This window comes from Dryobates pubescens, chromosome Z (assembly GCF_014839835.1).
Source record: "Dryobates pubescens isolate bDryPub1 chromosome Z, bDryPub1.pri, whole genome shotgun sequence".
In the NCBI taxonomy this organism is placed as follows: domain Eukaryota; kingdom Metazoa; phylum Chordata; class Aves; order Piciformes; family Picidae; genus Dryobates; species Dryobates pubescens.
Window position 1 is genome coordinate 12164182 of NC_071657.1, and position 21798 is coordinate 12185979.

Genomic DNA, 21798 nt, shown 5'->3' on the forward strand with positions numbered 1-21798 from the left:
GCTCCAGGTTTGTCACCTCTTTCAAAGTTCTGCATGTCACCTCCACACAAATATGTATTTTTATTACACTTCATTTTATCTCCCCACCAAGAAGTGTGAAGAGGACCAACTGTGTGGAAGGACCTGTTTCACCAGGACTGACCTAACTAGTAAGTTTGCAGATGACACCAAGTTGGGGGCAGGTGTGGATCTATTGGAGGGTAGGAGGGCTCTGAAGAGGGACCTTTACAGGCTGGACAGATGGGCAGAGTCCAACAGGATGGCATTTAACAAGTCCAAGTGCCAGGTGCTGCACTTTGGCAACAACAACCCCATGCAGTGCTACAGACTGGGGTCAGAGTGGCTGGAGAAGAGCCAGGCAGAAAGGGACCTGGGGGTACTGGTTGACAGCAGATGAACATGAGCCAGCAGTGTGCCCAGGTGGCCAAGAAGGCCAACAGCATCCTGGTCTGAATCAGGAATAATGTGGCCAGCAGGAGCAGGGAAGTCATTCTGCCCCTGTACTCAGCACTGGTTAGGCTACACCTTGAGTACTGTGTCCAGTTCTGGGCCCCTCAATTTAAGAAGGACATTGAGACTCTCGAACGTGACCAGAGAAGGGCAGCGAGGCTGGGGGGAGGCCTTGAGCACAAGCCCTATGAGGAGAGGCTAAGGGAGCTGTGGTTGTTTAGCCAGGAGAAGAGGAGGCTCAGGGGAGACTTTATTGCTCTCTACAACTACCTGAAAGGAGGTTGTAGACAGGTGGGGGTTGGTCTCCTCTTTCAGGCAACCAGTGGCAGAACAAGAGGACACAGTCTCAAGCTGTGCCAGGGGAGGTTTAGACTCGAAGTGAGGAGAAAGTTCTTCACAGAAAGAGTAATTTGCCATTGGAATGGGCTGCCCAGGGAGGTGTTAAAGAAAGGATTGGACATGGCACTTGAAACCATGGTTTAGTTGTCAGGAGGTGTTAGGTATTAGTCAGGAGGTGTTAGATATTAGGTCATAGGTTGGACTTGATGATCTCTGAGGTCTTCTCCAGCCTGGTTGATTCTATGATTCTGTGACCCATGGTACGGCCAGTGAACTTGGAAAGCCAATCAGCCAGCTAACTCCAGCAAAGAAAGCACAACAAAGAAAGAAATGGAGACTAGTCCTCTATGTTTTACTCCAGGCAACAATCACATTTGGCCTGTGATTAAGATTTAATTCAGATATAAGGAAGTCAACAGTTCCTACTCTTCATGCTGTACCACAGTTTACTGCCTCAGAAAACTCCCTGTCAGTTCTATCAGGCTTATAAGAAGTGTGAAGATCTTAGATGGCTTTGCATACAGGGGAACTGTGGTGATTCAACATGTATAAATAGATGCTTTATGAAGAGAATTCCAAATCCTGCAAACAGCATTGCATGGAAACTCATCTGAATTTACTGGCTTTGAATTTTTAAAGCTAAGGAGGCTCTGAAGTTTAACCCTTGATAGTCTATCCCTGGTTCTCATCTGGTGTGGAAACAGAAACCCAGCCTTGCACAGAATGTCCATTTTGGTGAAAGGCTACAGTGATTCATGTTGCATTTTCCTTCCTGCTCTTTTCACAAGGGGCTGTAGCATGTGATCTACTGTACTAAATCTTTGAATCCATTTAGAAAGTGATGCTACTTTATAATGTGTTAGCTTGCCTGAAAATAAAGGTGTCCATGAAAACTTGCTTCTGTCCAGGGATAAATATGCATCCCTTCTTTCTTGAGGAGTATGTCTCTTAACCTATAGCATACTGACATGGCTGAAGTGTCAGGAGCACTTGAGGTGGAAATTCCTTGACACGTAGAGACAGGGCTTCGGAATTTCTTCTATATTCTGTCCCCAAATTAGGCAAATAAGTGCCTTTATCAAGGTCTATATCTGGTGCACATATTTGAGGAGAGCAGACACAGTTACAGTGGAAGGAGTCTGTGCTCACATTGAACAGTTATGCATTTTGCCCACTTCATAAAATTCATAGCATTGCCTAGGAGTTGTGGAAGATCCTGAGGCATTTAGACAACTGCTAAAACCCTGGCATGTCATTCTGCCTTTTTAAGTGTGGGTCAAGTTTCAGAACTGAGATAGTAAGCTGTGTTACTATTTTTAAGTAGGCTGGGGCTTTTTGTTTGTTTGGGGTTTTGTTTGTTTTTGAAGTGCTACATTTGACTATATTATCTTGTATGCAAAACCCCAGCAACTCTTAACTCATTGCACTTCTGAAATCATCCTGCAGGTCTTTATGAATTCTTTAATCACATCACAGAGTGGGTTCCTTTTGAAATCTGAGATTTCCTGTTGTTGAGGCTTTTTGCCTGGTTTTGCTTTGGTCTCTCTTTTCCTAAGAAATGCATCACATATGAATTGCACCCCAGCATAAGCTTTATGGGAGGTGAAAGATGTGTTGTTTTGAGAACTGCAGTCCCTAGGGGTTGCCAAAACTGAAATCTGTGGATCTTCAGTAGATGAGATCAGATATTGATCAATCTTAGCTGAGCTTGGGGACAAACAGCAGCTCCTTTTTAGACAGCTTTGTCTTCCTGGAGAGATTGCCTGGCTGTGAGGAGAGTTTTTTGGTATTTCACTCTTAGACAGGTCATGTGAGCAGCATGCAGAGGCAGACTGAGGTATTTACAGTTTCACCTAGCATTCTAGGTAAAACCCCAAAATTATGAATAAACAATATTCCTCATTATTTTCTCCAGCTGCCATCAATGTTGCAAAACATTAATGCTTATGTGGGCAACACACTTGGAAGGCACATTGGTCTCTGCATTAGCATATGGCTCAGCAACCATTCATACCTCTGGAGGATAAGACTGAAGTGCATGAGACCTTGCAAAGAAGAGGTTTACGGCATCTCTGGTCCTGGCTTACACTATCTGCTGTAGGGGTGGTCTGAGCAGCTGGTTCTGACATCAGATGATTGTTCTTTTGAAGGAGTACACTCACATCTGTCTTAAGTGCTCTCTTTCCCACTGTCATGAAAAGACTATTAGTGACAGTCCCATGAGGGACTGAATCATAGCCAGAGTTCACAGTCTGAGACATACTAAGTTTTTATCCTCAGAAGAAGATGCAAGAAATAAACCTTGGCATCAGAAAGAAATTAAAGAAAGAAGATTGGGAGGAGAGAAAATGCTAAAGGTGCAACAGATATGACAAGCTCAGCTGAACCACAAGCTTCATATGTTGGACTATACAATAAGAAAGAAATTTAGTATAGGCCCCATCTAACATCAGTGATATGTGAAGCACTCACAGTCTATTTATATGATAGTATATTAGGAAGATTTATTTTCTGCATATCAAATTAGCAGGGTGCTTTTTTTCTTTCAGAGCCTAGCCCATTCTTTCTGACAATACTGTTCTAGGCATTTACCTGGAAAGATTAAAATGCAGTACTGGAAGAAGTGAACAACTCTACCAGCTTTGGAGGAGGTTTGCTCCATTTTTGATCTTCTCCTACCTAGATTAGGACTTCTGTCTAATACCTAGTAAGAAGACACAAGTTGAGCACAGTAGGACAACAGATAGCCTGAAGCAACCAAGGCATCCTTTGCTTGAGAGAGGTGGTGTCATCTCTCTTCCTCCCCTCCATCACTGGTCATTTCTCTTGTGTAAGCTTATATTTAGGATTTCTTTTTGGTCCATCAACTTAAGTGCTTTTTTTGCATAGAAGCTGTGCTTGCACTGCAGTCCCTCTCACAGGTATCTTTTAGTTCAACATGTCTGTAAGATACTTTCCAAGGTTTTGTGAGTATAGAAAGACAGCAGCACACTGAGACAGGAGCTGCTCTGAGGGAGTGGGGGTTTGCATATATTTATCACCTGCCCACAGCAGTGAGACAACAAACAGCAAAGACATGCTTGTCCCAGGAAAGAGCTCATGACCCATGAATCAATACACAAACCTGTCCCTGTCACAGTTAGCATTGGAGCTCTGTCTCCATGTTGGCCCACCATGGAAAAATCTTTTCCTAAAGGTGACACATCTGTAGCTACCACCAGCATGCAAGAGGGTGAAGTACTGCACAACCCCAAAGGCCTTTTGCATATATTAAGAGCAGGATGTGCTGACAGGTAAGTAGCCCTGACTAAAGATCAGGGGATGTACATATACCTTGTCCACTGTCTTGCATTGCTTCACCCCCAAGAGCTGTCACACTGCCAGCATGCCGTAACTGTCTCTTGCATATACTTTTTGCAGATTCAGCATCCACTACTTCAAGCTGTCTGCCTGCTCCAAATGACCAAAAAAGGCTACCCTGATAGAGCAAGAATTTGTCTGTCACAGGATCACAGGATCACAGGATGTTAGGGGTGGAAGGGACCTCTATCAAGTCCAAACCCCCTGCCAGAGCAGGACCATAGAGTATAGTGCAGGTCACAGAGGAACACATCCAGATGAAAGTCTTGAAAGTCTCCAAAGAAGGAGACTCCACAATCTCTCTGGGCATCCTGTTCCAGTGCTCTGTGACCCTTACAGTAAAGAAGTTCTTCCTCATGCTGAGGTGGAACCTCCTGTGTTGTCCTTGCAGATGAGGGGCACCCCCTCAACCAACATGAACAGATGTGGTGTTGATTATCAAAGGGACATGCCACAATCCGAGTATTTAGTATGTGGGTATCTTTGCTGCAGGGGCACAAGAAGTGCAGTCCTGGTATCTCATGCCAGTGTCTATCATCAAGTAGGGAGATACATTGTCACAGAGCGTTTCATGTTGGCATGCTACATGAAAGTGCCAGAGCAATGAAAACTCTTTACCCTTTTTAGTAAACACAGGCTGCCAGCATGTACTACAATGTAATCTAGTAAACCAAACTAAGTTTAGGAGACTTACAAATGCTTCAAAGGAACAGCAGGCTTTGGGTGGGCTGCTCTGCTCAGTGAATGTTGTCTGTTAATACCTAGATGTTGAATGCCAACTTTCCATTCACTGCTGCAAAATAACAGACCATCATGTGGTAAAAATAACCATGGGAGGCATGCAACACATTCCAGCACTTGTTTCTCCTGCAACACATTATCAGAAACACGTCTGTGGAAGTTCATTGGGCATCTGAAGTGCAGCTGAGAGGACTGCAATCTTCCAGCCTGGAGAAAAGGAGACTGAGGGGAGACCTTCTGGCTCTCCACAACTCCCTGAAAGTAGGCTGGAGCCAGGTGGGGTTTGATCTCTTCTGCCAAGGAACAAGTGACAGGACAAGAGGAAATGGCCTCAGGTTGCACCAGGAGAAGTTTTGTTTGGCTGTTAGAAGAAACTTTACATTAAAAGGGTTCTCAAACAGGGCAACAGACTCCCAAAGGAGGTGGTTGAACCCCCATCCCAGAGGTGCTTAAAAGCTGGACAGATGTGATGCTGAGGGACAAGGTTTAGCACCGGACTTGGTAGAGTTAGATGATTGACTTGATGATCTATGTACCAATGCAGTCCCAAACAGTATGTTTCAGGTCTGTGATTTGGAGAATAAGTTAAGATAAATGCTTCTTTATAAATTTTTTACTCCTTTGGTATCATTTACCTCAAATCTATGGCAGCTGCAGAAAACAGATCAATTTATCACTGCCTCACAATAGGAAAGAAACTCAGAAATTGCTGCTTTCCTCTAACAATGACATCTTTAGAGCATGAAAAAAACAGACTAGCTTTCAAGCTTCTCTGGGTCTAATAGGACAGTTTGTTCTGAGATATCCTAAATCCATGACTGGCTCTGCCTTTGGTACAATTGTACCGCCAGCCTTGCAGCTGGGTTTCCAGCTTTTAATAGTACAACAACATCTTTGCATCCTTCCCACTAATGACAGATTTCCATCTCACTAAAGACTCAATGGATGTTGAATAAGAGGTTTTATCTTTTTGTTAAGTCCACTAGACCAACCATAAAAAAAAAAAAAAGAAAAAAAGAAAAGAAAAGAAAAGAAAAGAAAAGAAAAGAAAAGAAAAGAAAAGAAAAGAAAAGAAAAGAAAAGAAAAGAAAAGAAAAGAAAAGAAAAGAAAAGAAAAGAAAAGAAAAGAAAAGAAAAGAAAAGGAAAGGAAAGAAAAGGAAAGAAAAGAAATGCAGCACCCAATACCAGGATTTTACCCAGGGCAGCATTAATCTTACTCTCAGGTTAGGTATGCAGGAATGCCAAGAGCCCAGGACCATACTTTCTTCAAGACTGCTTATTCTTCTATTTCCACTCTGCATTCCTGGATTTAAATACCATTTCTAGTGCCCATATGTTTCAAAATCTCTAAGCATATTAAACAAATTCCAACTATCTAATGCACATTCTGTCTGTAATGCACATTACATCATTCATATGCCTGCATCTTGACTTAATCTTGCACTCCTTGGTGCATCTCATACTTCTGTGTGCTCTTGTTAGTAATTATCAGCAAAATGATAGTATTTAATTATTTATACTTTATTCTTTGTTCTCCTTTATTTCTGGTCAGAGTGGCTGGAGAGTGGCCAGGCAGAAAGAGACCTGGGGGTACTGGTTGATAGTAGGCTGAACATGAGCCAGCAGTGTGCCCAGGTGGCCAAGAAGGCCAGTGGCTTCCTGGCCTGTATCAGGAAGAGTGTGGCCAGCAGGAGCAGGGAGGTCATTCTGCCCTTGTACTCAGCACTGGTTAGGTCACACCTTGAGTACTGTGTCCAGTTCTGGGCCCCTCAGTTTAAGAAAGATGTTGAGTTGCTGGAATGTGTCCAGAGAAGGGCAACAAAGCTGGTGAGGGGTTTAGAGCACAAGCCCTTTGAGGAGAGGCTGAGTGAGCTGGGGTTGCTTAGCCTGGAGAAGAGGAGGCTCAGAGGAGAACTTATTGCTGTCTACAACTACCTGAATGGAGGTTGTAGACAGAGTGGGGGTTGGTCTCTTCTCCCAGGCAACCAGTGGCAGAACAAGAGGACACAGTCTCAAGCTGCACCATGGAAGGTTTAGGCTGGATGTTAGGAAGAAGTTCTTCACAGAAAGAGTGATTTGCCATTGGAATGGGATGCCCAGGGAGGTGGTGGAGTCACCATCACTGGAAGTGTTTAAGAAGAGACTGGATGAGGCACTTGTTGCCATGGTTTAGTTGATTAGATAGTGTTGGGTGATAGGTTGGACATGATGATCTCAAAGGTCTTTCCAATTCTATTCCATTCTATTTTTTTGTTTTCCAATTGCTTGGCATGAAGTATAAAGAAATTCTGACTAATAAAGGCATCCTTCTTCCAAATGGTTTTGCAGATGAGGACACTCATTAAATCGTTACACTCACTCATGTCTAAGTTTGCTCCTATGCATGTATCCTTGCAAGGTAAAAGCTGGAATATGTGATTTCTTGTATCATGCTAACATGGAAGTCTTACAAGTAATCAGTAGTCTGTACACTCATGAATTTTTTCTGCCAAGATGAAATTAAATGCCTTCCATAGAAAGGACAACTGGTTATACTAAAGAATAAACACTACAAGCATGTGTACATCTTGCAAAACATCTGATTTTAGTAGGAAAGTCACTGAAAATTTGATTACAAAAAGCAATTATCAGGTGAAGCATTTGTATAATCTGCAAGGCCTTCAAGACCACCTGCAAATTCATAGCTAGCCCTGCTGTTCCTCTAAGGTAGATAGTTGCCTCTTCTAGACCACATAGACCTATACAACCACACATCCACATTTATGAACATTAGCCTGGTCTCAAACACTATCTCCTTTAGTCTTCTATTCAGAGCATCCCAGTTCACTCAGCTTGTCAGACCTGCAAACAAAGATGGATATTCCTCTGGTGTTTTTGTAGTAAATGCAGAGGTGTGAGAAAGGGGCCTTTCTGAGCACTTTAGCATGAGGAGAAGAAACAGTGGGCTCTGCAGCGACAATGGGATTCTCTGCGACAAGGGAGAGAGAATAACATACCAGTGGGGGCATAGGTGCTGGCTGCTAACAGTGGTTGGGCACTGGCCTTCATGAATAAGCTTCACTCTGTTCTGAGAGCATATCTCAAAGACTTTACCTATTTTCCAGTAAAGAAAAACCCAACATGTCACACACAAGATTGTCATAGATGTTCCGATACTGCAGCTGCTCTGTGCTTCCACACACAGTATAGTGTGAACCTAACGAATTTGCAAGAACCAAGGCACAGTGGTCACGTACAGTCCCCTGGCATCAACTCAAAGGCTGGTCCTTCAGTGGTTTTCTATCCTGCTGGTGAACCAGATCAGTCTGTCCTCCATCACCCTTATTGAGCGGCTTTGGAGTCTTTCACAGCAGTGCCACTGGATGGTCCCTAGTGCATTTCCAAAGGACCAACAGGCACACATGAACATATGAATGGTCTCCCTGTAAGCCTGCTGTCTGATTCTCTCCTGGGAATGTAGAGGGGCACAGGAAGCAAGAAAGTCCTTTCAGGATGAGCCCATTCTACTTCACTCCTCTACAAAATGTGCTTGACATCTTTCTTCTTCTTACCCCTTCTACAGCCCTATAACTTAATTTCTCGGTCAGCCTTGATGGGCTCTGGATGTGTTATATTGCCATGGATGTAAACTGTAATTAGGCTAATGAAATATCTATGGTCTTATGTCTACAGTCTGGGTGTAATATTTTTCTCATTCAAATTAAAATACTTTTTTACTGTCTTTGGAGCTCCCTTAGAAAGATAACAGGGCAGTTCAGCACACTATCAAAGCTGTCAAACTCAGGAGACAGCAGCTGAACAGATTCGACAGATAGGTGGTTACAGCAGAACAGAGCTCCATTACTTCCAAATATTCAAAGATTTTGTTTCATGGATGTAGCTCAGGAAGAAAAAAACCCAAACCATGGGGTCAAAGGTTTTACACTAATTAAGCAAAGAAGGCTTCCTTGCCTTCAGCAGTGGTAACCATGTAGCTGAGACTAAGCTGGTATGTTTTGCTGAATGGTGTCAGAGAATTTAGCACCTTGCAGCACTCAGCACTAGATGAGATATGTATTACAGAACATACTTCTGAAGTTCAATCCTTAGATTCTTTCCATCTACTGCATTAATTTATGGAGCAAACTAGCAAGTAATGTATGAAATCTGAAATCACAGATGTAGAGAAGAATGCACATTCTCAGGTCAGTTTTAATTAAAAAGAACCACAAGGCAGAAACCAGTAGTTTGACATGCTTACAGTCATGTTGATTAATTTGCCAGAAGCCATTTAGTGTCATCCAAGCTTAGAGCAAGTCTGCTTGTATATATCCTTTAAGAAAAATTTTCAGTGATTTCCCCAAGAAATTTCACAAGAAACCTGGCATAAGGCAAACTGAGTTCACCAGATATAAAGACTCAGCTCTTGGACTGTTGTTGTTTTTTGTTTGTTTGTTTGTTCTGTCACTTATATGTCTCAGCTGAAACCTTTGTAAAAGTTGTGGTGCCAAATTTGACCAACACTGCCAATTTTTTGCCAGCTGATAAAACTCTAAATTTACATAGCTGAAATGGCAGAAGCAGCAGCTCTGAAATCTGTCCTGTGAGGGATAACAGCATTTTCCTTATGAACTTTAGAGCCTGTTGTTTGTAGCAAAACAAAGGAAAAAAAATAGGGTGGGGGGGACAAAAATATCAATTCAGGAACACAGTGCAATGGGAATCTGATAAAAGGAAAGTTATGTTGAGGTGGAACCCGCTGTGCTGCAGCTTACATCCATTACTCCTCATCCTATCAGAGGGAGCAAGTGAGAAGATCCTGTCCCCTCCCTCCTGACACCCAGCCCTCAGATATTTATAAAATCCTCTCTAAGTCTTCTCCTCTCCAGACTAAAAAGCCCCAGGTCCCTCAGCCTCTCCTCATAAGGCAGTGCTCCAGTCCCCTAATAACAGTGCAACAGGAAACTGATAAAAGGAAGTAATTCTAATGCCCAAACTTTGCTTCTGAAAGTAGTAGATATTTGATCTGCTGGTGGATCTGCTGTTGCATTTGGACAAGTCATTTGCACCAGTGAAATGTGAGTGCCATAGAGTGCCAGCCTTCTTTGAACTCCTTTTGGCTGTAGGAGGTGTAAAGCAATGGAGAATCTCTTAAGTGTTATCACGTCATACATGTGCATCTGAAGCCAGCCCTCTTTAGCTGCCTTGTAACAGAAATCCGTCAAAATCCATTAAACACAAAGATATAAGCTTGGCTCTACCTTGTGAATCATGGATATCCAACAGTCAAATTCGAGGCATGTTGGGCTGCATATGCACCTGCCTTTTACACTCTTCCTTGGGAAGTTGCTATTAGCTGCTGCCAGAGTTGGGGCCCTGGTTGAGGAAGGTCTCTAGCCTTACTGGGAGTGACTAGTCTTAAGCAAAGAGAAGAGAAACTGTCCCTACCTGTGTATGTTTTCTTCCAGCTTTTTCACCTTCAGTTCATCCTCTTCTGACTGTCTCCTTCTGGCTTCTTCCTCTTCTGCAGAGCCAGCGGGAATTCCCTGTAGCAGCCATTTTTCTCGAAGAGCTTTTGACTGTAAGGTAAAAAAACCCAAACCTTAGGAACAGACTAAACAAAAATTATGCAAAGATTGAGAAGGAGCTGCTTCTCCTTCTGGATATTTGGTTGTCCCCACTGAATTTCTAATTACTGCCTTAGACAGGTGATTTCAGGTAACCCATCAGTGGTTTATCCAGATGTCAGGTCTCTCAGATTTAGAGGTGTCAGTTCTACAGTATACACTTTACTTACCACCAATGTCTTAATGTGAACTTACTTTTAGTTCCTAATAAAAACAAGAGTTCAAACCATGCAAAATTTCCAGTCCCACAAGAAATTAAATCTTTGAACAAAAGTGTGTATCTCTTGGGAATGATAAGGCAAATGCTGGGAGGACTAAAATCACAAGCTTATTAAAGCTTCAAAACCAAAAGAACAGTGTGCTCTAAATGTAATGTGTTTCATGAAGGATAAAATCAGTCTGCGATTAAATTAACCAAAGATGTTATTTTTGATTCATACCACAGATGTGTCTCCATACATTTACAGACAGACACACAGATAACTATACATTCACACAAGCACACACATCACCTCTTAGCCAGACACAAATTAAAACAAATGAACAGAAGCCTTACAGAAACCTTGGCTATTTCAGGACACAGCCGCACTGTGCCAGGAAGCAGCAACAGCCTACACCCTGTAGAATTATTCCTGGGAGTTCTGCTAGCCTTCTGCTACACCTCAAAAACAGGGCTACAACCTCACATCTGGCCACTGCCTAATCCAGCTGCAGCTCACTCAGGAGAGTTCCCCAGCAGAGACACACTGGTAGCAAGCAATCCCTTATATAAGCCTATCTGTCTTCCTTGGCCCAAATCCCGCCAGAAAGATGTGGCAGATCAATTGCCAAACAGAACAAACACCCATCCAAAGGGAGATCGACAGCCCCAAACCACTTCTTTGCCCTTTGACAAGAAGGAACTTGAGCTGGTGGTAAAAACAGTCAGCCAAGAGGTTTTCCAAAACTAGCCCCTTGGAGTGATCAGAAAAGAGGTGCCTTGGTTTTTAATTTGCAAAGTCATTGGCCATGACAGTTCAAGGAACCAGCTGTGGAAGCATGTATCACCCCAGCAAACAGAAGCCAAAAAAGAAATTATCAGTTCAAAGAAACTGGATTTCACAGGCTGCCCAAACATGCAGTATCGGTCTTTTCAATACCATGTTTGCCACTGGGATGGAACATGATTTGTGCAAGCTGGATATAAAGGAAACACATTTACCATCAAAAGAAGGCTTCAAACCCATCCCAAAATAGAGATAGTTTTGACGTGACAGACAAGGCTTACTTATTAGTTTTTGAGTATATATATAGACACAGTATCTATGCACAAACTATTCTTGTCACTCCATGGCAAATTTGACATCAAGCAATTAGATTTTAATAAGACAGCACATGGAGAGCAACATAAAATACACAAGCTAGTTGGACTTTATAAATGACTCCATCTTTCACTGACTTTAACTGTGCCATGCACCAGAGGCCTTCTAGCAGGTTTTTAGTGATTCCTACATGAACTAGGACTTCTGCATGACAGAAAAGGATTCATGCTTTTATACCATGAAGTCATGTTCAGCAGTCACACTCACTGAGGATGGACCTGTACTTCACCCAGCTGAACTCAGTTTCTGCAGTTCTAGCCACAGTGTCTGCAGTTTGCTGCTCCTTTTGCTGTCACAACCATCTACTAGTCCTTCCTATTCCATTTTATGGGCTGGTAGTGGGATTTCCCTGTGGGACCTTTGCTTTCCTGCTCACCCCAGCTGAATACTGATCAGGAGTTTCACCAGCTTGTTCAGGCTCAATGTGCTATTGAAATGTCCCCTCAGCAGAAGACTCCCATGTCATCACACACATCAAGAAACAAAGTGTGACAGTCAAAGATGAATTTATAGATCCTAAGGCTTCAAGCATTTAACAGCCTATGCTTTGGCATTTAAGAGATCTCAGCACAAGTGAGTGGGTACCTGCTGGGCTACATCCAGTGCAATGCACTGTGAAGACTGCTTGCTCTTTAGAAAATTGCTGTCTTTTCTTTAAAAAGAAATGCAGCCAGTTGCATGTGCAACTGTGTTGCTACATGTGTCATATTCAGCTGTCATCTTGAATCTGAAATCCTGAATGATAACTGAGCTGGAAAACAACTCCCAAGTTTCTAAAGAACAAACTTCAAAGATGACGCCAGTTTTAAACCTGGTTTAGATATGGGCCTCCAGCAGTCCTAATAAAGTGCCTGGTAAAGTGCTGCTTGGACAGCACTGAAGACATTCAGTTAATAGTCACACCTCATTTCCTACAGGAGGAGAGGAAAAAAAGCCAGGCTTTCTTCAGGGTGCTTCTACAGAATCTCAGTGCCTTCAATACAACTGCTACACACCACAAAGGAGAATTTTTGTGCAGCTTTCCTTTCGCTCTTTGTTTATGTAAAATAACCCAAGCTACAAAATCATGTGATTTCTTTCTCCCAGAAGACTCTTTTTTTTCCCTTTTTTTTTTTTTTTTCTTTCTTTAAACCTATTAATAACATGAATTTGAAACTGGAAAGCATCAATGGGATTTTTTAAAAAAGATGTATTTAGAGACAAGAATGCTATGATCTACTAAAAATCCTCCCTCTTGGGTGAAATGTCAGCATATTTTATCTAAAACAGGAAAGCCACTAGCTTTGATGTTTCTGTCTATCTTTTTTTAAGATGAAAATTAAGGCATTCATTAAACACTACACTGAGGAATCCAGACAAGAAGACTCTGAGAAAGGGGAACATTTATAAGAAGCGTTTCTTAAAATTCAGAGAGTCTATTTGCCAAGACATTGAGGTTACATATATTTACACACCCACTGAATTTATAATAGGCAAGCAGGCAGGCAGATGTCAAAGGACCACATGCAGCCATCTTGCTATTCAAGAAACATTTTCCTCTCCTGACAGAAAACTGGTATAGTGCAGAGGCAGTGTGCAGGGAAGGATGACTCTTTCACCTGCTTTGAACAAACTTTTCCCAGAGCATTTTCATCAGGAAGTTAGAGGGAGTGCTTTGGCACACATAATGAGACCAAGGGTGGGTAGAGTGTGTTAGGGAGGTGGAAGTAGAGCTGCTCTGCATGGTTTGGCACAGCTCCTGTGTAAGAGACAGTCCAGTGAGGCAGCCAGCATCAAGGCAGATGCAAAACAGAGCCAGATGTGGCTTGGAAAAAAAACCCAGTCAGTTCACTGCCACCTGTCCTCCACAGCTATGAAATTTGGGTTACTTCTTGAAAAAAATCTTGCAAAATTTTATCCCAGGAAGAATAGGAGGTGTTTCTCAAATATTCTAAAAGGAGAATGCTTGTATGAGGATGGAGACCAAACCCAACTAGCTGTACGAGTTATTCCTGCTTAACAATGTTGTGCCTTCGCTTTACTTAACAGTCTGGGATTAAAATGGCCACAACCTAGTATTTCAGCATTGCTCCTCCTTCTTTTTCTGTTGTGAATTTTAACTCACTGCTGCACCTTGCAGCTTCTTTATGCACCGAAGTTTTGCTATATGATTAGACATTGTCAAATAACAGACTGGCCAGATACAGTTACATGAATACAGGTATTTGCACAGCTCATTCCAGCACTGGAATGTGAATGTGCTGTACTTTCAGAAGGCTCCTCTTCACTGGTACAAAACCAGCTATGCTATGTGCAGTTTGGTGTAAGTGTTCCTTCATTTACTGCAAGAGTACAATTTCTTCAGGGCTAAATCCTTCAGCACAAACTAGCCATTAAAAAGGCTTTCTGTTACTGAAGTGGAAAGGGCACTAGGCTTGTGACACTCTAGGTCACTACTGTTCTCAGGTGATTTGGTTTCTCTGCACACAAGAGAGATTATAGAGATAACTGGCAGATCCGTGCCTGTTTTGTTCAAGCATTGGAAATCAGAATGACTTCTGAACCATGAAAACAGAACAAAACCAAACCAAACCACAACAAACCCAAAACCAAACCAGATTGTGATTCTGTGGACAGATAGTGGTGAGGACGGAAACAAGTGAACAGATGTTGGACAGGCCAGGAAGAAATCGTGCCAACTGTTTGAACGCAGTAGACACAGTGATGGCCATAAATGTGGTGCACAGCTCTTTTACGTGATGTCTATTTCAGTTTAATTCTTCAGGACAGTAAAGCCTGGGACTTTAAGATGTTTACTTTCCTAGCAAGGAAATAATGCATAGTTTCTTAAATCCACACAGAAGAATTAATGCTGTACTGAAAAGAGCTTTACTTTCAGTGCTGCCTTCTGCTTTAATGTGGCATCAACTGTGTATCAAGGGACCTTTTCTTTTAACACAATTTTCATATATCATGATCACAGGATCACAGAGATTGGAGGATCACAGAGATTGGAGGGGACCCAAAGAGATCATCAAGTCCAAACCTCCTGCCAGAGCGGGGCCATACAATCCAGTTCAGGTCACAGAGAAATGCATCCAGATGGGCCTTGAAAGTCTCCAGAGAAGGAGACTCCACAACCTCTCTGGGCAGCCTGTTCCAGTGTTCTGTGACCCTTATATTAAAGAAGTTCCCCCTTATGTTGAGGTGGAATCTCCTGTGCTGCAGCTTACATCCATTACTCCTTGTCCTGTCAGAAGGAGCAAGTGAGAAGAGCCTGTCCCCTCCCTCCTGACACCCAGCCCGCAGATATTTATAAAATCCCCTCTGAGTCTTCTCTTCTCCAGACTAAAATGCCCCAGGTCCCTCAGACTCTCCTCATAGGGCAGTGCTCCAGTCCACTAATCATCCTAACAGCCCTCTGCTGGACCCTCTCCAGCAGATGCCTGTCCCTCTTAAACTGGGGAGCCCAAAACTGAACGCAGTACTCAAGATGAGGTCTCACCAGGGCAGGTAGAGAGGGAGAAGAACCTCCTTTGATCTGCTGAACACACTCTTCTTAATACACCCCAGGATCCCATTGGCCTTCTTGGCTACCAGGGCACATTGCTATCCCATGGATAGCTTGCTATCTACCAGGACTCCTGGGTCACTCTCTACAGGGTTGCCCTCCAGCAGATCACCTCCCAGCCTGTACTGGTGCAGCTTATTATTCCTCCCCAGATGCAGGAGTCTGTACTTGTCCTTGCTGAACCTCATTTGGTTCCTCTGTGCCCAGCCCTCCAGCCTGTCCAAGTCTCATGGGATGGCTGCACAGCCTTCAGCTGTATCAGCCAAACCTCCCGGTTTGGTGTCATCAGCAAACTTGCTGAGCAGACACTCTGTTCCCTCATTAATGTCATTGATGAAGATGTTGAACAGTACTGAACCCAGTACTGATCCCTGGGGGACTCCACTCCAGCTTTCCAGCTGGACCTGGCACCATTGATCACCATTGCATTATGCCCATTGCATGCCATCTGCGGACATCATGCTTGTGAAAGGTAAAATTCTACCTGTTGGGTCTTGCTATTTCAGATCTACTTCCATAAACATCACTCATAAGGAGGAATAAAATTCCAATTCCACATGAAATCTGTCAGTGTCTGTACTTAAGGCCTAGACACATTTGCCAGCCCTGGACATTTGACTCTTTATGACAATATAAAAGCTAGTTCTTGCTGTGCTGCCACCTTTTGAGGTAGTTTCTTCAAGGAGGTTTTTTTGGGTTTTCTTTTGCATTTACAAGTGGTAAATCAGTACTATTTCTTCCTCTGGTTACTCTTATTTTTGAGGAAGCTGATAATTCTGAGGAGAAAGAATAGTTAAAAGTTGACCCAAGAACAATGAAACCAGAAAAATGTATCTGCTCTTTAGAAAGACTACTGAATGTGGTCTACTGAGGGCAATGATACTCTTCTGGGTCAATAATGATCCCTGATGTAATTCTACTGAAACCAGTAGTGCTACATCAAAGGCACTTTTACTGAAATCTTTGCCAAATTGAAATTTCACCAGAAGTCTTTGAGTTCTTGAGGCTTTAAAACCAACAGACAGTAACAATTTAGAGCTGGAATATTTATTATTATGAAATTACATTCTGTCCTGAAGAGGAGGGGAATACAGGAGATTGTCTCCTCTGATTTTCAAATCTGCATGTAACCAGCCTGTGCCCTACTAAAGGAGTGCAATATACCTCTTCCTTCACCTGACAGTGTGAGAGTCAGATATTACCTTAAAACACCCCCATAAGGATGCTAGAATAATTGGCTGCATTTCAGATTTGCTCTTTGCATTTCAGAAAGCCCCTTTGGTACAAAAAGGATGAGTTTTCCAGGAAGATCTGGAACTCTGGTGGCTTCATCAAGCCCTGCTTTGCTCTGCAGCAGCTACTCTTCCAACCTTGGTGATACTGTGATACTTGGAAGCCTCTACACAGAAACTGCCACTTTGTCAGCCAGCAGTCCAGCTAAAAGATAGAGGGCTTCTTGGTGGAGCAGACCTGAGGAACAGGAGTACAAGAATAACCTCCACTAAAACTCCTCTGGGATTCCATAACTTTTACTTTATATCCTGTTCCTGCAGCCACTCTCAAGACTCTATGAGCTGCTTGCCATATTTTCAGTCAGCTTTTTTCTGCCATCCAGCTGGCCCTAACCCAGATAATGCAGGTTACCCAGTGAGTCTGGGTCTGACCTGCTGGCGTGCAGCACAATTGCCAGCATTAGCAAGGAGGTTACTGGGGCATGTACCGAGATTATAGAAAGACTTGTGCCTTTGCCAGCAAGCCTTCCCTTGCCTTCCAAACACCAGGGGAAAAAACCACCAGTTTGCACTGCTGTTAGGTGAGCAGGCATGTTATTGTTAGATGCCCTTAACCATACATGAATAAATAAGCAAATGCAGAGAAGGGTTGTAGACATAAGCAGTATGACAGGCAAGTCCATCTCGAGACAAGCAGCTCTTCAAAATGTATAGTGCTTATTTTCCAGAAGGTGAAGAAAAAGGCTGATTCTTTGCCTAGACTGATGAAATTTTCCTGTGCAGGATTTCAGTGTGAGAGAGTCCACTTGCAAAATGGAGAAGAGGTGAGTTCTCAGAAAACACAAGAGATTTTACTCTGCTCTGCTGCAACATGGATGCACCCTTGTAAGGCATGAGTGGCCACGGAACAGAACAGGCAGCCATTCACAGTTTACTGTTATGATCTGGTTTTGCACAGCAGCCGAAGTTTTCGTTGCCTTTCCAGTCATCTAAGACACATTTTCTAGCCTAAGGAGCATATCTGCATGATACACAGATATGACTCAAGCACTGCCCAGATTAGGGAATTAAGTCATGCTGAAAAACTTGCAGCTCGATTGTAGTCTTGACTTAATCACAACGTGATTGCTAACATAAGTGTAATTCAACAACAAAAGAATGTTAGCTGGTGGAGCTTAGCCAGCACAAGATCAAATACCATGTTTATAGAACAGATTAAATATTATCCCACAGAGCTTCAAGTTTGTTGTTGTTCAAGAAGTGAACAAAAGATTTCTTAGAAATATTTTAAGGAAGAGATGTCTTAATTTTTTTTTTTCTTAAGAAGCAAACACTTAGACCAAGAGTTGCAAATATTTGCCATCACTCAGTTTATGTGTATTCATCACATAAAATATTAAAATATATTAAGTGACTTTTTTTCTAGCATGCTAAGACCTGTCCAATGTACTTGACAACCTTTTGTGACCAGGCATCAGATACTGATGGCTTAACCTCTTCCAAAGTTTCTTCTCAGCCACTCAAGTACAGGCCATTGCACTACCTGTTTTCTTTATGTACAAAATCCTTACTACAGTGGACCCTCAAGCTCAGGATCACTAGTCTTTAGGTCTTGTTTCTGAGGTGCTCAAGAGTTTTCTGGAATCTCCAAGGAAGTCTGCTCATCCAAGGGACCAGTGTCATATGAGTTGTCAAGGAGCCCCTTCCCCCTTCAGCTCCTGGAGTGGCAGAGGTTTGCTACAGCATCAGTGAGCCACTGGGCTGGGGGTGCTCATGGGGAGATGAGTAAATAAAGTAAGTAAATAAAAATAAATTATGGTCACTCTGATGTTAAGCACCACCTGGAATCATGGTAGCCAAAAGAGATAATCTTTCCCCCTTGTTTGTCTGATGTAGCTGGTACACTTAGCAGACATTCACCTCCCTTAAACATTTTAGTCAGTGCTCTTTCTCAAGGCACATGCTCAGCACATCAACAGAGCACGCTGTGTGGTGACTGCAGAAGTGAGTGAGGGATCACTGACAAAGTACTGGAACAGGCTCCCCAAGAAGGTTGGGGAATCTCCTTCTCTGGAGACTTTCAAGACCCACATGGATGTGTTCCTGTGCAACCTGAGCTAGATTCTATGGTGCTGCTCTGGCAGGGGGGTTGGAATTGATGATCTCTGGAGGTCCCTTTCAACCCCTAACACCCTGTGATCCTGTGATTTGTATTTGCTTAAGGAGGTCTAGATCTCAGATGGATGTTTCCATGGTAAGGCAACGGGATGTGAGAGCACAGCTGCAGCATAAGTCATATCCTACTGGAGCTGCAGATGCATGGGGAAGGTTATCTGTGGCAAGCCACCTAAGGGATGAGTATGATGATAGCTGTAGGTCCTCATGAAGGTCTCATGCTTTGTTTAAAAAAATCTCAGGAATGGAAATCACAGCTGCAGATAGAAGCCCAATTAGGAATGTTTCTTTAAGGAAAAAAGCACCAATTATTTTATGTCCCCAGCATAAGCTTCTTGTCCATTAGCAAGATCACAAGTGTAAATATTGTGTGTGCATTGCTTTTAAATTGTTTAGGTCCTGTATTTTGTTTAACATTGCAAACTAAATAGTCTGTCATTTCTATACAAGGATGATGAAGAAGAGAAACAAAGTCCAGGGTCCTTCAGATGCAAGGAAAGCCACCACAGCAAGAGACCTTGTCAAGACTCTATGAGAGAAGACAGAAAATTTGTGTCTCTCTTACTCCATTTATCAGCCACAAAGCACTAGTATGTGCAGACCAGTTTCACAGATGGGAACCATAGGTATGACTTGATACAGGGTAGGCATTTCTAGTGTTCATTAAAGATGTGAGAGGACACTGAGGCAAAAAAACCAAGATGTCAAACACTGGCTCTTTTCTACATATGTATTCCAATAGATCCAGTTTATCAGAAAGGTATCATGTTGATACCTAAGCTGAAGTGCTGGGGTACTTTTTTTTTTCAGTATCACACCTTAGAAAGTCTAAGATTTCAGAATTCTTCATGGCAGGATGATGATGCTGGTTCTGTCCAATTATTTGACATTTCACTTCTGGTGAGATTAAGCACCACAGTGACAATAAACAACTGCCACTAGCTGCTACAAGGGCAAGGGGCTGGATGAGGGGACTGGGCTGCTCTAGCAGGTGCAAGACTAATAATTTCTTATCTATGTTCAGTGTATCCTTGGCTTCTATTTATCCCATGTACACACATCAGTCAAAGGAGGCAAAGAGAAAAGCTATTTTTCAGAGATAATCCATTATTTTTTGATCTCCAAAGTTCTTATATTCATTGGTTTTTAGAAGTTGGATTCAGTTCATGTGAATCCATTTTTGAGCGTGTATCAGGCCATTATTGAAGGCTCAGGTTGAAGTGAGCTGTAAACATCTTTGAGACACTTTGACACAGTCTATCTAAATCAAAATCTGATGGAGTTGCAATGACCTACTCAAAGGACCTTGTTACTGGTGAAAACATCAATGACAGTTTTGATGTGTTTCAAGGAAGTCCTACCTGTATGGGGAGACTTATTTTCATAGTCATCCCAGGATAACTGCCCTAGCTCAAAATACAACTCACACAACAATACCTTTTTTACTGAACAAAAGTGTTTTCACAGAGACATTACACCAGGACAGCCACAGTAGATTCTGTAATTCACCTATGAGGCAATGACGTGTAAGCAGATAAGAAACATAAGATAAAGGACTTTCATATCTTGGGGTAGTCAGTTTGTGTAGTTGGCCTGGAGAAACTGTTGCATTGTGGCTAAAAGATTTTATTTGTGGATAGATACTTTGCTTTCTTATTACTTAAAAAGAAAACATATAAGGATTTTTAAAAAATACCCTCCTTTCCCACTGCTACTTCCCAGTAAGGATAGCTGAAGGTTTCTTAGGCTGCAAGTGTGGAGACTGTGCATGACATCATCAAACACTTTTTTTCTGTCCTTGACAGAGTTCCCGTTCAGTTTATGGGTTAGTTTGTCTGAAAATCATAAAGGAATTCAACATAGAGGAATAATAAGATTCCTTTATTTGCAGAAGTGATCTCTGTTTTTCCACACTCTTGCATATATATATATATATATATATATACACACATATATATATATGGATAGATCTATTTATAGTCTCTGACACCAGTTATTTTAAGACTAGAATAAATTGAGGATAGCAATGTAACTGGAATAATAAAACTAAAATTCATTTATAGACAAGATGATTTCATCTAGGACTATACCCTAACAAAATCTCTATAGGATAAAAAGGCTTTCCTTTTCTTTAGAGTAAAGATGTAATTATCTTACAAATTGTTTATGAACTGTAGTCTTTAAGAAGCAAATATTAACAGAAATAGGTCCCTAATATTTATACCACTCCAGAAATAGCTGTGGAAAATGGATTTATTGCAATGGTAAGCAACAGCAGAAAAGTAATTTTTCATTCAATTAGGAGGTTTTGTGCTGTTTATTTTAAAACCAGCCACCACCAAACAGAGCTCCAGTAAATAACTGTAGAAATTCGGTTCAACTAACTACAGAGGCAGTCAGATCTTGGAAGAAACACTTCTATCATGGAAGAAACACTTCTACCCTCGAATTTATTTGAAATAGTAAACATTCCCATTAGAACAGGCCCGCCCAACTGCTGCCTAGCTGAACAAGTTCTTCAAAGCAGCTGTTCCTTGTAGGTTTTATCTCCAGTGAAACTAATCAACCAAAATCAATTAATGTCTTCCTCAAGAAACCACATTAAGGTCATGGATACTGCATACAGTGTGTTTGTGTAAGGTGAGTTTTCCACACTTATCTGATTTTAAACTACAGAAGCTGGTAACACTTCCAGTTCCCATGGTTGTGGCATGCCCTGTTTATAGGCATATGGCCAATGAACTGCTAAAGCATGACGTTTAAACTCCAGCTACTGGAGAAAACCACAATACATCTTATGTTGCACAAAAGAAGAAGGACTACTTCAGTATTATGGTTTAATGCAGGTGGGAGGTGCCTTTTAGTAGAGTAAACCAGTATGTTCAGTCTCAAAAATTAAGGGTGGGGGAGAGAGCTTCAGAGCACCTTCATATCTTTTCTAACACCAAGGGACTTTCCATCTGATTGTAACATAGACAAACAT

The 21798-nt window shown here is 42.1% G+C and overlaps 1 protein-coding gene across 4 annotated transcripts in view; it reads right to left on the reverse strand.

Moving 5' to 3' along the window:
• PALM2AKAP2 (PALM2 and AKAP2 fusion) overlaps positions 1-21798 on the reverse strand; it is a 298140-nt gene that overhangs the window by 218294 nt on the left and 58048 nt on the right. For all 4 annotated transcript variants that reach the window (XM_054177878.1, XM_009902125.2, XM_054177880.1 and 1 more), the window contains exon 3: positions 10319-10449. In XM_054177878.1, the coding sequence (XP_054033853.1) occupies positions 10319-10449 (131 nt within the window). The remainder of the gene's footprint in view (positions 1-10318; positions 10450-21798) is intronic.